This window comes from Chroicocephalus ridibundus, chromosome 1, assembly GCF_963924245.1.
Source record: "Chroicocephalus ridibundus chromosome 1, bChrRid1.1, whole genome shotgun sequence".
Classification (NCBI taxonomy): Eukaryota; Metazoa; Chordata; class Aves; order Charadriiformes; family Laridae; genus Chroicocephalus; species Chroicocephalus ridibundus.
In genome coordinates this window covers 216,332,472-216,345,213 of record NC_086284.1, presented here as the reverse complement: position 1 = coordinate 216,345,213, position 12,742 = coordinate 216,332,472, and the positions used below count along the sequence as shown (strand labels likewise).

At 48.9% G+C, this 12,742-nt stretch overlaps 1 protein-coding gene across 5 annotated transcripts in view; it reads left to right on the top strand.

Moving 5' to 3' along the window:
- Positions 1-12,053, top strand: part of PFKFB3 (6-phosphofructo-2-kinase/fructose-2,6-biphosphatase 3) — a 43,010-nt gene extending 30,957 nt beyond the window's left edge. For 2 of the 5 annotated variants that reach the window (XM_063323676.1, XM_063323673.1), the window contains 9 exons: positions 526-733; positions 1,571-1,717; positions 2,090-2,194; positions 2,663-2,792; positions 3,007-3,069; positions 3,240-3,304; positions 4,874-5,044; positions 6,181-6,203; positions 9,017-12,053. In XM_063323676.1, the coding sequence (XP_063179746.1) occupies positions 526-733; positions 1,571-1,717; positions 2,090-2,194; positions 2,663-2,792; positions 3,007-3,069; positions 3,240-3,304; positions 4,874-5,044; positions 6,181-6,203; positions 9,017-9,023 (919 nt within the window). In that variant the 3' untranslated portion in view covers positions 9,024-12,053. The remainder of the gene's footprint in view (positions 1-525; positions 734-1,570; positions 1,718-2,089; positions 2,195-2,662; positions 2,793-3,006; positions 3,070-3,239; positions 3,305-4,873; positions 5,045-6,180; positions 6,204-9,016) is intronic. The other 3 variants (XM_063323674.1, XM_063323677.1, XM_063323675.1) reach the window with 2 other exon arrangements.
- The last annotated feature ends 689 nt before the right edge of the window (positions 12,054-12,742 follow it).

The window sequence follows — 12,742 nt, the reverse complement described above, 5'->3', positions numbered from 1 at the left end:
TGGTTCTTCAGGTCCAAAGGCTTTGAAAGAGCAGTTCAGTTTGAGTGTTTCTGTGATGCTTTTGTCAGTTAAAGGAAGGGACTGCTTGAACAGTCTCAAACCACAAGGTCGAGCAAGCCCTGTGGTTTCCACTTAGTTGTGTGCCCTGGGAAGACCTTTGCTGTCCTGCATGACCATGCAGGCACCTCCCAACCTTTCCACTGCTCACAAATATGTCCGTGTGCCCTGTGTGGATAATCCTGGTCTTGCTGAGCCCTGTCCTGGAGAGGAACATGTTCCCTGCTAGTCTTTTTTAATCCTCTTTACTGCTGCAAGGAGGAATAGCGATTACACTGGTGTTACTTAGCTTTATATGAATTGCTGTTACCTGTTGGCTTCCTGTTGAAAATAGCCTGCAGGAAATCCTTTTAACTGGGTGATTATGTTGACTGAGATAGCTCACAAGGCTGTTTTTTGAGGACGATGTTTATTTCCTTCTGCTTTCCCCACTGGCAACCCCCTCAGTCCTTGCTGTGCTTTCCCTAGGGAACTTTCTCTCATCAAAGTCATCGATGTTGGCCGGAGGTTCCTGGTCAACAGGGTTCAGGATCACATCCAGAGCAGGATCGTCTACTACCTAATGAACATCCATGTCCAGCCCCGCACTATTTATCTCTGCCGGCATGGTGAAAGCGAGTTCAACCTCAAGGGGAAGATTGGAGGTGACTCAGGCCTCTCCAACAGGGGCAAGAAGGTAGGGAGAAGTGAATATTCCCCTATGGCTTCTAGGAGTGGTTTGGCTGTAGTAGATGCCATACATTGGGCTAAGAATATGTTCAATGACAGCTGGAGCGCTCAGAGGATCCACCTATAGGGCTTGTTAAATTTCAGCTTGGGCATGACCTCAAAACAAGACTTTCTGGCCATCAATGTTGCATGTAGTTAGGGGTTAACAGAGACTGGGCTGCAGAAATCTCTAGGAGAGATGGGTATGAGGAATTGGTTCAGACCTCACACAAGCAGGGCGGGATGTAGAAGGACTGCTGCCACCCTTCGGTAGGGATAGCCAGCTCCGAGGGTGCTTTCAGATTGCTCACTACTTGGTTCTTCAAAGACATGGTTAAACACACTGCTTCGGGAAGGGTTAATAGCTGTTTTGGCTATCCAGACCATCTTGAAGTCCAAATGGAGTCATTTGAGGTGTGTCTATTAACAAAGACTACAGGATACGTCAATTTAGCTTTATGACAAACAAGAAGAACTGTGGTTAAGAGTGGCCAGGGATCTTCCCCAGCAGAGCCCGGGTTGTGGTGCCTTTTCTTGCATGCTGATGTTGTTCCTTGATGACATTAAGTTGCTGCTCTTTCCTCTGCTTTCTCTCTGTTCTCCTACCCCTCATAGCTTTTGGGGATCAATGTCTGTGTGGCTGCTCTTTGCCCCAGAGCAGAAGCCTAATACAACTACCTATGGACAGCAAAAGAAGTCCTGGAGAAGGCAATGTTTACTAGGAAGCAGGGAATAAGGGAATAAGGCCCATTGGGAAGCTGTGGATCAGGAATCAACCATTTTTTTTTTTTTTTATGTCCCACAGTTTGCAGTGGCACTGAACAAATTTGTTGAGGAGCAGAACCTGAAGGACCTCAAAGTCTGGACCAGCCAACTAAAGAGGACAATCCAAACAGCAGAAGCTCTCCAATTGCCCTATGAGCAGTGGAAGGCACTCAATGAAATAGATGCTGTAAGTATCTTTGATTGCCGTAGGAAGAGCTGGATCACGGTGGTTGCTGTTTGGCAGAGAGAGTGACAGCGCTGGCCTTTTCACTTTTGCCTAAATCTCAACTTTTGTGGGGAGATTTTCCTTCTGTGGAAAAGGGTGGTACTTCTGCAGTACTCACAACTTGGCTTCTGATCTTAGCTTTACCTCATGCTGTTGCTTCAAGGTGTTGGCTTGAATGAGCAGATTAAAATGACTTTTGCTTGGAACTGCTCTGTAGTTGACCACTCAGAGGGTTACAGATAATTGCTTTGGAGGAGGTTTTGCATCTTGGGTGTGCTGATGCTTTTTGACTTGAGTGTGTCCAGTAACCTCATGGATGTCTTGTTCTGGCAGGGTGTGTGTGAAGAAATGACGTATGAAGATATCAGGGAGCAGCATCCAGAGGAATTTGCTTTACGTGATCAGGATAAATATTACTACCGCTACCCTTCTGGGGAGGTATGTATGCAAGAAGACCTTCAGAGATGTGGTTCTTGCTTTAAATGAGGCCTTCTTGTCTTCATGCTGTTGTCTGCTCTTGGAGTAGAGGAGCAGCAGGTGCTCCAAGTAACTAGAATCAAGATGGGTCAGGGCTCAATGCATTACCTTTTGCACCGAGCTCTTGTGAAATCATGGTACATGAAGATCTCATTAAGGAACGTATCACTTAATAATAGTCCCACTGACTTGATAGCAAACTAGCAGAATGCCTTCTTTCTCATCTAATCAGAAGTAGCAGCTGCATTCTAAAGCAGCCTGAAGATGAGGCTTTGTTGAACTTTGCTTGTTTTTAGCAGTAATTATGTTCATTTAGTTTAGTCAAGGGCAGGAAATCAATAGATGGACCAAGACAAGGACCATTGTTACTATTGAGGTGCTCATTTTCTTGATTCTATGCCATATCTCCCTTTCCTCGTTCCATCTCAGTCCTACCAAGATCTGGTGCAGCGCCTAGAGCCAGTCATCATGGAGCTGGAGAGACAAGAGAATGTCCTTGTGATCTGTCACCAGGCTGTCATGCGCTGTCTCCTGGCATACTTTCTGGACAAGAGTGCAGGTGAGCTCCCTGTCCCCGCGAAGGGGATTAATCTTGCTGGAGGAGAGATGATAGACGGAGCTCTGAGGAGATGAGAGATGTGTTTGGGTCCATACAGAGCCTGTTGCATGCATCTCTCTGGTGTGGGATGGCCTGCCTTAGATGCTGGTGAAGTTGTCTAAGCCTGCTTTTGGAGAGGGGATGGGATGACCCTCCTGCTTTGCTTTTTCTGCAGACGAAATGCCCTACCTGAAATGTCCCCTTCACACAGTGTTGAAGCTGACCCCGGTGGCCTATGGTAAGTGGGCCCTTTCTACTAAACAGGCCAAGGGATTCGACTTGTATCTTCTCCCGAATCCAAGCTGCCTCTGGGAGAAGAGCAGAGGTTTGGGGTGGAGCACTTTGTAGCATCCTGTGCCCGTTGGGTGTGCTGATGGCCTCTCTCTCTCCTTGTGCTGCCTTCTGCAGGCTGCCGGGTGGAGTCCATCTCGTTGAACATTGAAGCTGTCAACACACACAGGGAACGGCCAGAGGTGAGTGGTGCATTTCCTCAGAGCCATCCCTTGGTGTCCCCCTCCTTTCCCCTATGGTCAGCCGGCAGCAAGGACGTGCCCAGGTTTGGCATGGGAAGATTGCCTAGCTAGATGCTCAGAGTGCTGCTGGAGGACTGGAGCATCAAATAGGTTCTTGCTCTGCAAGGACGTGGCTGGTCAAGGGTTTTCCAAGGGAAAGGGACTGTTACATGTACCTGCTTCCCACTGTGTTTGCCCAGATTAAAGCTGGGCCAGGGAAAGCTAGCTCTTCCCTGGTCTTTAACTTTCACCTGTGCAGTCGTCCGCTCACCTGAGCGGGCAACAGAGCCATGGATGGAAAAGATGGCTTCTACCAGGTCTCCTAACTGGCTGGCAGAGCCCCAGGCTCAATGCCTTGCCCAACAACTCCTGCCCTTGTCCTTTTTTTTTTTTTTTTTTTTCCTGGCCTGCCCACAGCTCCGTGTGGCTACCGGAGTGCTGTTCTGTAGGGTGGGAGGTGGTGGCGCTGGGCTGGGGATGCTGTGGGGAGGAGACCCCTCACATTGATGGAAACCCCTGTAAGTGTAAGGTCGGGTCTGTCTGCCCTGTGCTCCACTGGGAGCTCTGAGGCCAGAGCAGGGGGACACCAGCTTGGTGTCAGGGTGGGGTGGCCACCCAAGGGTGCCCATAGCTATGCCCATGTCCCAGCTGCTGGGGACTTCTCAACTTGCGCTTTGTGGTGATAGAGCCTGTCTGGATGTTGGATGGTCAAAGCCATCCCCTTTCTTTGCTTCCTGACCTCAGTAGGCGGCAGCACCTGAGCTGCCTCTCCCTCCCTGTAGCCACAGAGGGGGAAGCCAGTTCTTCCCTCTGCTGTGGAGGCCATCGATGCTCTCCTCCACCACCCTTCCTGGGGATGGCAGGAGAGCTGTGGGCTGCAGGTAGGATAGAGCAAGACACGTGCAAAATGCTTGTGTCCGTCTGCTCGGCTGTGCGGGCGCTGCCCCTCCATCCCACCTCGCTTGAGTTGGAGCTTGGCGTGGTGCCAACCCTCCCTGGCTGCTCTGCCTCCACTTCCCAAATCTTCCTGATCAGCCCGGGCTGGCTTTTCTTCCCTCTTCTTGCTTTCACACCTCTCCCTGGGTCGGAGGGACCTGCTTCGAGGAGGAGACTGATGGGCACCTCTTTCTGTTGTGCAAAGTCATGGCTTTTGATTACTGCTACGTTTACTTAGCAATCTGTATTTACTTTTTTTGTGAGCAGAGGCTCAGGTGAGGAGAAGGTCTTGTCCCTCTTCTGAGTGCAGGGCCTTTTTGGTTTGTTTTTTTTTTTTTTCCCCCTCCTTTTTTGGGGAAATCATGCTGCGTTCTCGAACACTTTCCTTTAGGGTTTTTTTCGGTGTTCAGAGCCTTTCAATTTATCCTTTGCACGTCAACAGTGATTGTGGGGAAAAGCAGAGGCCGCTTTAAGAAAAACACCCAAAACAACCTGCTTCTTTTTTTCCTTTATAACTGTCGCCTTCTTCCCTTTATTTTTATTTTACTTTAATTTTTTTATTTACTTTTTTTCCTTTGTCTCACTCTAATTTAGGAAGCAAAGAAGGGACCTAACCCGCTCATGAGACGTAATAGCGTTACCCCTCTAGCAAGCCCAGAGCCCACCAAAAAACCTCGCATCAACAGCTTTGAGGAGCATGTGGCTGTTTCTTCCGCCCTGCCAGGCTGTGTTCCTCAGGAAGTGCCCACGCAGATGCCGGGACAAGTTAGTTGAACTCTCTTTTTTTTTCTTTTTTTTTTTTTCTGTTGTTATTCTTGTTGGTTTATTGTTTGTTGTCCTCCTGTTGCTCCTGAAGCTGGGGAACGGCTTGCACTTGTCGCAACCTGTGCTGCTGTCTGAGATGCATCTTTCTCCCATGGCTGCTGTCCTTCCCTACCTTGGGTTGGTTTCAGGAGCACCCGGCAAAGGGTCACTGTTGATCCTCTCTTGGGTTTGGAGAGTGTTATAAACCCTCCAGAGCTCTAGCTGCATTAATTTAGTGCCTTCACTGTCTGGCATCGTGGTGTAAAACCCTTGGGGAGCCACATCTTTAGAGTGGGCAGGACCGAAGGGCTCGTGCCTTCCCCCTGGATGTGCTTGGCTCCAGTGCAGACCTGGACATTGCAGTAAAGCAAATGATCTTGTGCTTCCCTTGAGAAGGAGCTGCCAGGACCCATTGTTGACTGGAGGGGTCTCCTCCTTCCTGGAGAAATAGGCAAAATGATCAAAAATGAGTAGAAGCCTCTTGGCATGGTGAGCCATGGTTGAGCCTGGTTGCCTTCTGCAGCCCTGGGTGAAACCCTGTGGGTAGCTGCTGTGATGCTCATATGTCCTCTCCTCTTTCACCCACCCATGAAGGGATGTAGAAAGAGAGACCTTGCTGCATGCTTCTCCAGGAACAGAACCACCCCTCCCTGTGCTTTTTAAGGAGCTAGGGTGGTACTGGAGAAGCAGCATAGAAACCCCTTTGACATGCTGCTCTTCCCACCAACTGCCTGTTGGATCTTGGTGTCTTGCCCAGCCCCGATTCACATTGTCTGTGTTGTCTGGTGTCCTCTTGCTTCTCCTTGGTCGGATCCTGGGCAGATTAGGAAGGGTGCCATGCTCCTCCGACTGCTCTGCTTGGTGGCCGCTTCGCATGAGCCTTCCCACCCCAGCAAGCACCAAGCGTGGCAACTCGGTCTGTCTCTCAGCTTTCGGGACTCCACTTGGGCAGGTTGAGTCTTGCAACAAGCCTTCTGCCAGCTTTGAATTTAGAAGCTCTTGCTGTTTGGGTGCCCCCTCGCTGCTGTCCGGTGTCCTCCGCCTGGTCTCGCACGGCGTTACTGACACCTCTTTCCATTCTCTCTGTCTCTCTGCAGCCTTTACTAGGGAAGGCATGCCTGTAAGTACCTTCTTGCGTCTTATTCCCCCCTCCTACCCTCTTTCCATGTCTCTTGCCATCCCACCGGTTGTTTTGTTGTTGCTGTGAAACCTGTCTGGGGTGTGGACTTCTTGGAGTTAATATTTCTGTGTGTGCGTGTGGGATTTGGATGCGTCTTAGGAATGTAAGGACAAGACTATGGATGCTGCTTCGTCCAACCCCCAAGTATCCTACCTTGATTAAATATCGCAATTTTATTGGGAAAAGAAGTGAATTATCACTTGCCATCTGCCAATGTTTTCTAAATTCCTTGCCTCTTCCTTGGACAGTCACGGGATGGGAGATGCTATTGGGTTTTCCTAGAGTTCTCCTTTGTGATAGCCTGTTGTACTGTAGATGATAGATCCAGGTGGTCTGTCTTTCCCGAGGGCTGAGTTGTGTCTATGAAAGCACACAGGATGCCTTGGGCATGTAATGCACTAATTATGAATAATCAAGGCTTTGACGGTTTGGCTTAGTGCTGTTTAGATCCTTGTGTAATAGGGACAGGACAGCTTCTAGATAAACTTAAAGCCTTTGGACTTAATTCATGCTACGTCACTGAGTTGAGAGCAGCAGTCATTGAGCTGTGCTCAAATGTCTTCTCAAAGACAAGGGAGACCTGGGGGCTGAGCTGAGGCTGGGGTAGTGCCCAGGAGTATTTTTGCCTTCTGTAGGCCGGTTTGAATAGGTCTGTGAACATCCCTGTCCTGGTTCGTTTTGTGGGTTGAAGATGGAGGATTCTGCTATAATGTGGCCAGGCCAGAACTCAGCCATGCTTGCATGTAACAAACAGCTGGTGAACCTCACGTTTCTTCCCCTTTTAAACATTTTTGAGAAAAGGGAAGTTAAAGTTACACTTGGCTTTGCTGGTGGATGTGTTAAGGAAGATCATCACGCTCATGCTTCTGGGCAAATGTAGAGGTTGAGTTGCTCAGCATGGCCTGCATGTCTCTGCTCCTTCCCTTGCTGCTCATGGGCACAAAAGCCCCTGATGAAGTGCTTGGTCTTCTTGGGTTGCTTTGGAAGAATTTTTGTTTCTTTGTCCATTCCTCCACCCGCCTTTTACCCATCCATGTTGTAATAAAAAGCACTGCATGCCTCAGTGCTGGCTGGGACACTGAAAACATGCTCCGATGTTGAGTTTGGGAGATGGCTGCATCAGGTTTTGCTAGACTAGGAGCTCTGCTGAAGCAGGCAGCGATGGTTACCCATCCCGGGCGTAGGCTGGCAACAGCAAGTTTACAATCTCCAGCTGCTGGGAGCCTGCCTCCACCTACTAGCATGGGACTTTTGAAGGAGCCATGAAGACACCCCAAACCAAAGGCTTGGTGACACTCACACTGCTGTTACTTCTCTGGGAGGCTGTTGTCTCGTACACATGTGCGTCTGGTCCCTCACCATGTCCCATCACAACCTGTGTGGGGTCAGGGGCAATGGAAGGCTCCTCCTCCTCAATTTGCACCATGGGACTCAGTTGGCAGTGGGTGTTTTGTTGCATCAACCCTCACTGTTGGGGTCTTGACCCCCATCCAGGAGGACCAGGGAACACCTGGAGAGGCTGGGGATATGGTTGTGTACCTCAGAGTCCTCCTGGCTGTGGGATCAAGCTGGTTTGGGGTCGTGGGACTACCTGGCATGATGATTTCTTTTCCTTTTGTTTGGTTTGTGATCCAAAGTGCACTTTTTAACAACGACCTGATCCCCTCCCTTCTTCTCCCCTTCACTTTTCATGCTTAAAGAAGACCCGTTTGTCACTTTCTCAAAGTTTTCTCTTTACTAATATTTCCAAGGTAAATGGCTGTGGTGCATGTGCCTTCTCCTAACCTCCTCCTGTCTCCTTAGATAACAGAGAGAACAGCTCAGCCCTCTCTGCCTCGTAGCCTGGCCGGGATTCCTGGTGCTTGTAAGAGGCAGTTTAGGTAGTAAAAGCAAAAATTAAAAAAAAAAAAAAAAAATAATGTTGAGAAACCTTCCTGGCTGTTTCCTACTCCTTTTTTCCCCCACCCTGTTTTGTGAATTGGGAAAAGTCCTTGTGAACATCTCCCCTTGGGTTTTTCCTCTAGCGGATGCTGTCCTCCAGCCACTGCCCTCAGGGCTGGTCCTGCTTGTGTTTAGCTGGCTGTCTCTGGTTTTGTGGTCCTTGCCACACAAGTGGTGGGTACCTGTTGTTGCCACCCTCACTAGGGCTGTGTCTGAAGCAGCTCTAGGGCCCTCATGGGGCATCATCGGGGGAGTAGGTGCTCCTGCCGTACCACTGGTAGTGGCTGGTCTCCATGATGGCTCTCAACATGGCCGGAGAGAGCTGCGTTGTCTTGGCAGTGCCAAGGATGGACAAATGGTGACCTCCTTGGCAGGCTGGGGGGGACATTGCCCACCCTCAAGGGGAGAAAGAGAGAGACTTTTAATTGTCCTTCTGGAATGAAAAACATGGTCCCCGGTCACCTTGCCTTGCATGGACCAAAGAGCAGCTTCAGAAGTGCAGACCGGGTGGGGTGGGAGGGTTGCTAAAAAGCTTGTGTTTTAGGGATATCTCTGCCAAATTCCCACCCTGTAGTGAAAGCCAGGTGATGCTTGAGGGGAGGGGTGTAGGCAGCAAGTCAGCACATCCCCCACACCCTCCAACCTCTCTCCTTGGGTGGACAGTGTCCTCTCCTCTGTGGTAGATGCTTTCGTAGTGACCCGTGCCGTGGCTTTCTGTTACTCCTCCCATCCCCTTCTTGTGCACGTAGAAGATGCTGCCGGGACGGGGTCCAGCACCACCCCCAACCCTGGTCCTTCCCCTCTCGTTGCAGAACATGAACAACTCGCAGAAGCCGTTGTGACTCCGTTGGCGCTGTCGTGAGGCCACCAGCGACGCCACCGGCGACGCCAGCTTCTCATCCCATCGCCATTTCCGAAGCTTGCTTATAAACCGGTCTCCGTCTGCGGCGAGGTCGACCCTCGGCTGTTTCTACCCGCGCCCGTTCATCTGCAAACCGCTCTGCTGAAGGGGGGAGAGACGCAGGAGAGCGGAGGAGAGGAGCCGAGCTCCCCTGGGGCCACCACCAGATCTTTAGGCTGCAGCATTTGCTCTCCTCTCTGGCGTCCTGTTAGATCGTAGCAAGCTGTAAAGTGCTTCTAGCGCACAGGAGTTTAATTTTCCTCTGTAAGCGGTTTTGATCTCCTTTTGTATAGACGATCGGTACCCATCTGTCTCTGGGTGGGGTGTACATATGTGGATGGTGCGGGGTTAGCAGAGAAATAGGGGGAAGGAGGGAGGGAGAGAAGGGGTTTTGCATTTTTTTATTATTATTATTAATTAATTACTTTTCAAGAAAGCCTCTAACGTGCTGCGCTGCAGTCCTTTTCTCACGCTATGGCCTGTCTCCCACGCACAGCCCGGCTCAGCCAGGCCAGTGAGCACCAGGAAGGCAGTTGTGTGAAGTCCTTCACAGCGAGAACTGCTAGGTTTAACCAAAAAAATAACCCAAAACATATGCTTTTTTTTTTTATTTTTTTGAATCAATACACCTTAAAGGGCTTTGCAGAGTATATAGATCTAGATCTGCTTCTAAAACTGGTCGTGAGCTGCCTGTAACATAGGAGGAGCCACGCTCGGGTGATGCTTCCATCTCGGGGAGCATCTGTGGATGCTCCAAGTTCAGGCATGTGTCAATTTTGGGGGAGACCGAGCTCTGATTGAGGTGCTGTGCCGGTACTTTATCTCCCCTTTCCTCTGTCTTGGGGGATAGTGGAGATTTTTTGGGGAGGTTTGAATCCCTGCGTCCTCGCAGATGGACAGGCTGAGCGTAGATGCGTTTTGCAGACACACAGGTCTCATGGAGGTGGCCAGACGTCTGGCTGGGATGCTGGAGTCCCTGTGTGGTTGCAAAAAGCCACAAGAAGGGACAATTTTGTCTGTGTTCTCTCTTTTTTTTTTTAATTTTTAAAAATTTTATTTAATATATATACATGCACACACACGCGTGTGTGTGTATATGTGTATACCTAGAAACCGCTTAGTTTTTGCACTTTATTTGTGGCAGGAGCATAACTATTTTATTTTTTATTTTCAAGTCGTGCCCCTTAACAGGGGAAGCCTGAATACAGGCAACTTTTTTTTTTTTAAAACGAAATTTTATTTTGCATGCTGGAAGGCTGGGACTACAAAAAAAAAAAAATAGTAGTTACGGCATTCGAGGTGTGTGTGTGGGGAAAATGGGGTGAGGTCCTGACTTAAACTCCATCAGCCAACTCCCCGTGGTTTGATAAACGAGATCCCTCCTCGGCAGCCTGTCCCCGGGCTGCGAAACGGCGGTTAAAAATGGCAATTAACCACTATTGCTTTGGGCAAAAAAAAATCTGTGGATTTTGAATTTTTATTTTTTGTTTTAGGTTGTGGGTTTGGTTGTTTTTTGTTTGTGTTTTTTTTTGTTTTTTTGTTTCCTCCCCCCACTCCTATGTCCAGCATCATCTTCATCCCCATCTCATGCTTTTTAGCTGCACGGCTGAGGCAGGAGACGAAGGCAGCCAAGCCCTCCTGCACCCCTGGGCTGGGGCATCGGAGATGGGCAACCCCTTGGCTTCATCCTTCCCATGGCTTTCCCCGACCCCCTGGGTAGGAAACAACATCCCTACAGATGGGAGCAGAGAGGTTTGGGGAGAAATGATGATTTATTTTTTTCAGTTGTGTGGGTTGGTGTTTTTTTTTGCGGGGGGGGGAGTGTTGGTCTGTTTTTCCTTTGGGAAAAGGCTGAACCACAGTGCCTCGCGCTTCAGCCCCGGGCAGCCGAAGCGTGTGCTCGGGGCAGCACCGACGGCAGGAGGTGCATATGTGTATTATATCCCTGTACAGATGAAACAAAGAACACTTCCCCCTCCTTTGTGTCTCTTTTTTTTTTTTTTTTTTTCTCCTTTAATTGCTGCATTAAAAGCAGCCTTCTCCCTGTGTGCGCCACTGACATCTGCCCTTTCGGTTTCTTTGACTTGGAGAAGAAACTGTATGTTTTGGGAAGGCGAGTCACTTGTCTTTTTCAGTCTCCTTCCTGGGGAGTTTTATCTTTCTCCTCCTGCTACTAAAAGATAAGCCGGCAAATGCAAACATGACGTCTGCCTGCCCCGTGATCAATCCTGTACACACGTAATTCTGCAGATGTTTTGGCGTGTATTTGTGTGTGTGTAAATACATATATATATTAAAAAAAATATATATATACACAAAATCAAACCGCAAAAAAGACTTTATGACCCTAAACTTTCTTCCTTTGGGAATAATAGAAGTCTCGGTAGGTCTACAAAAATGCTGAAATTTGAACCTGGCATTTTTTCCAGTAAGGGGAAAATCGGTCCGTGAGCAGCAGCGAGGTCCTCTCCTGCTGGGGGCGTTGGCGGTAGGTGGTGTCAGCCCGGTGCCATCACGCTGGCCCAGAACCTCACTGCACATCGGTTTTGGTTAACAGAGCCAAGGACCGGGCAGCGATGCCGCAGCCAAGGCAGATGGGGAGAAGCGACTTGTCAAACCACACCAATGATTTCTTTCCCTGCTTCTTTTTTTTTTTTTTTTTTTCCTTTCCTGGTTTTGTTTTCCTTTGTGATACTTGAATTTATTTTTTTATTTTATTTTTTTTATAGCAAAGCGCTCTTTATTTATTTAATGTATACTGCAAAGCTTGGAGAGAGGGTAGTTACATGGGATTTTTTTTTTTGATTTGTGGTATGTTAACAGTTCTGTATGTACGTCTGGAATAATTGCCTGATGTAAAGCTGTGCCAGCTTAAAAACAGGGTATGCCTTTCAGAAATTTGTATATTTTGCAGTTGCTGGACCAATAAAATACCTTGTTGAAATACATATGTGACCTGGTTCTTGAGTTAAGATTTACGCTTTCGGGCCTGGTTTGCGTGTGACTTGGTGGCCCCAAGGGATGCCGTGTGCCATCCAGTCCTGCCTCGCGCATATGTTCCTGTGCCTCATAAATCCCTCCTGACCCCGCAGTGAGTTTTCTGAGGATCACCTTTGAGAGAAACCAGTTGGATCCCATGGCGTGATCCTTTATTTCTGACTATGTTACTGTAATTTTGAAGAGGTCATCAGTGCAGTTGAGGGTGTCATTCCTCCAACCAAGCATTAACACCAACTTAGGGCAAGTAAATACCCCCCCCAGGCTCTACCCACCACATCCCTGTTGAGTATAAAGGTGATGTGCTGGTGTATGTCCTGCCTAGATCTTCACCTAGACTGCAAATTAGGCAGGACTAGGCAGTTGAGACGAAATACCTGCTTAAAGCGATGCTGAAGGGCTGGGCAAGAGCTGTCCTCTGAGATCACAGCTGTCTTTGCCCTGGAGGCAGGAAAAAAGCAGATGCCACCTGCGAGCAAAGTTGTAAATTTCCTTGCAAAGTTGGTTGTTTCTTTATTTTTTTCTTCTTTTTTTTTTTTTCCCCCTTGGCTCTAAAGAAAAAGAGTGGGAGGAGGTAGGGGAAGGTGTAATTCAGATGCGATGCTCCAGAGCACCTCTTGGGTGGATGCTCCCCATGTGG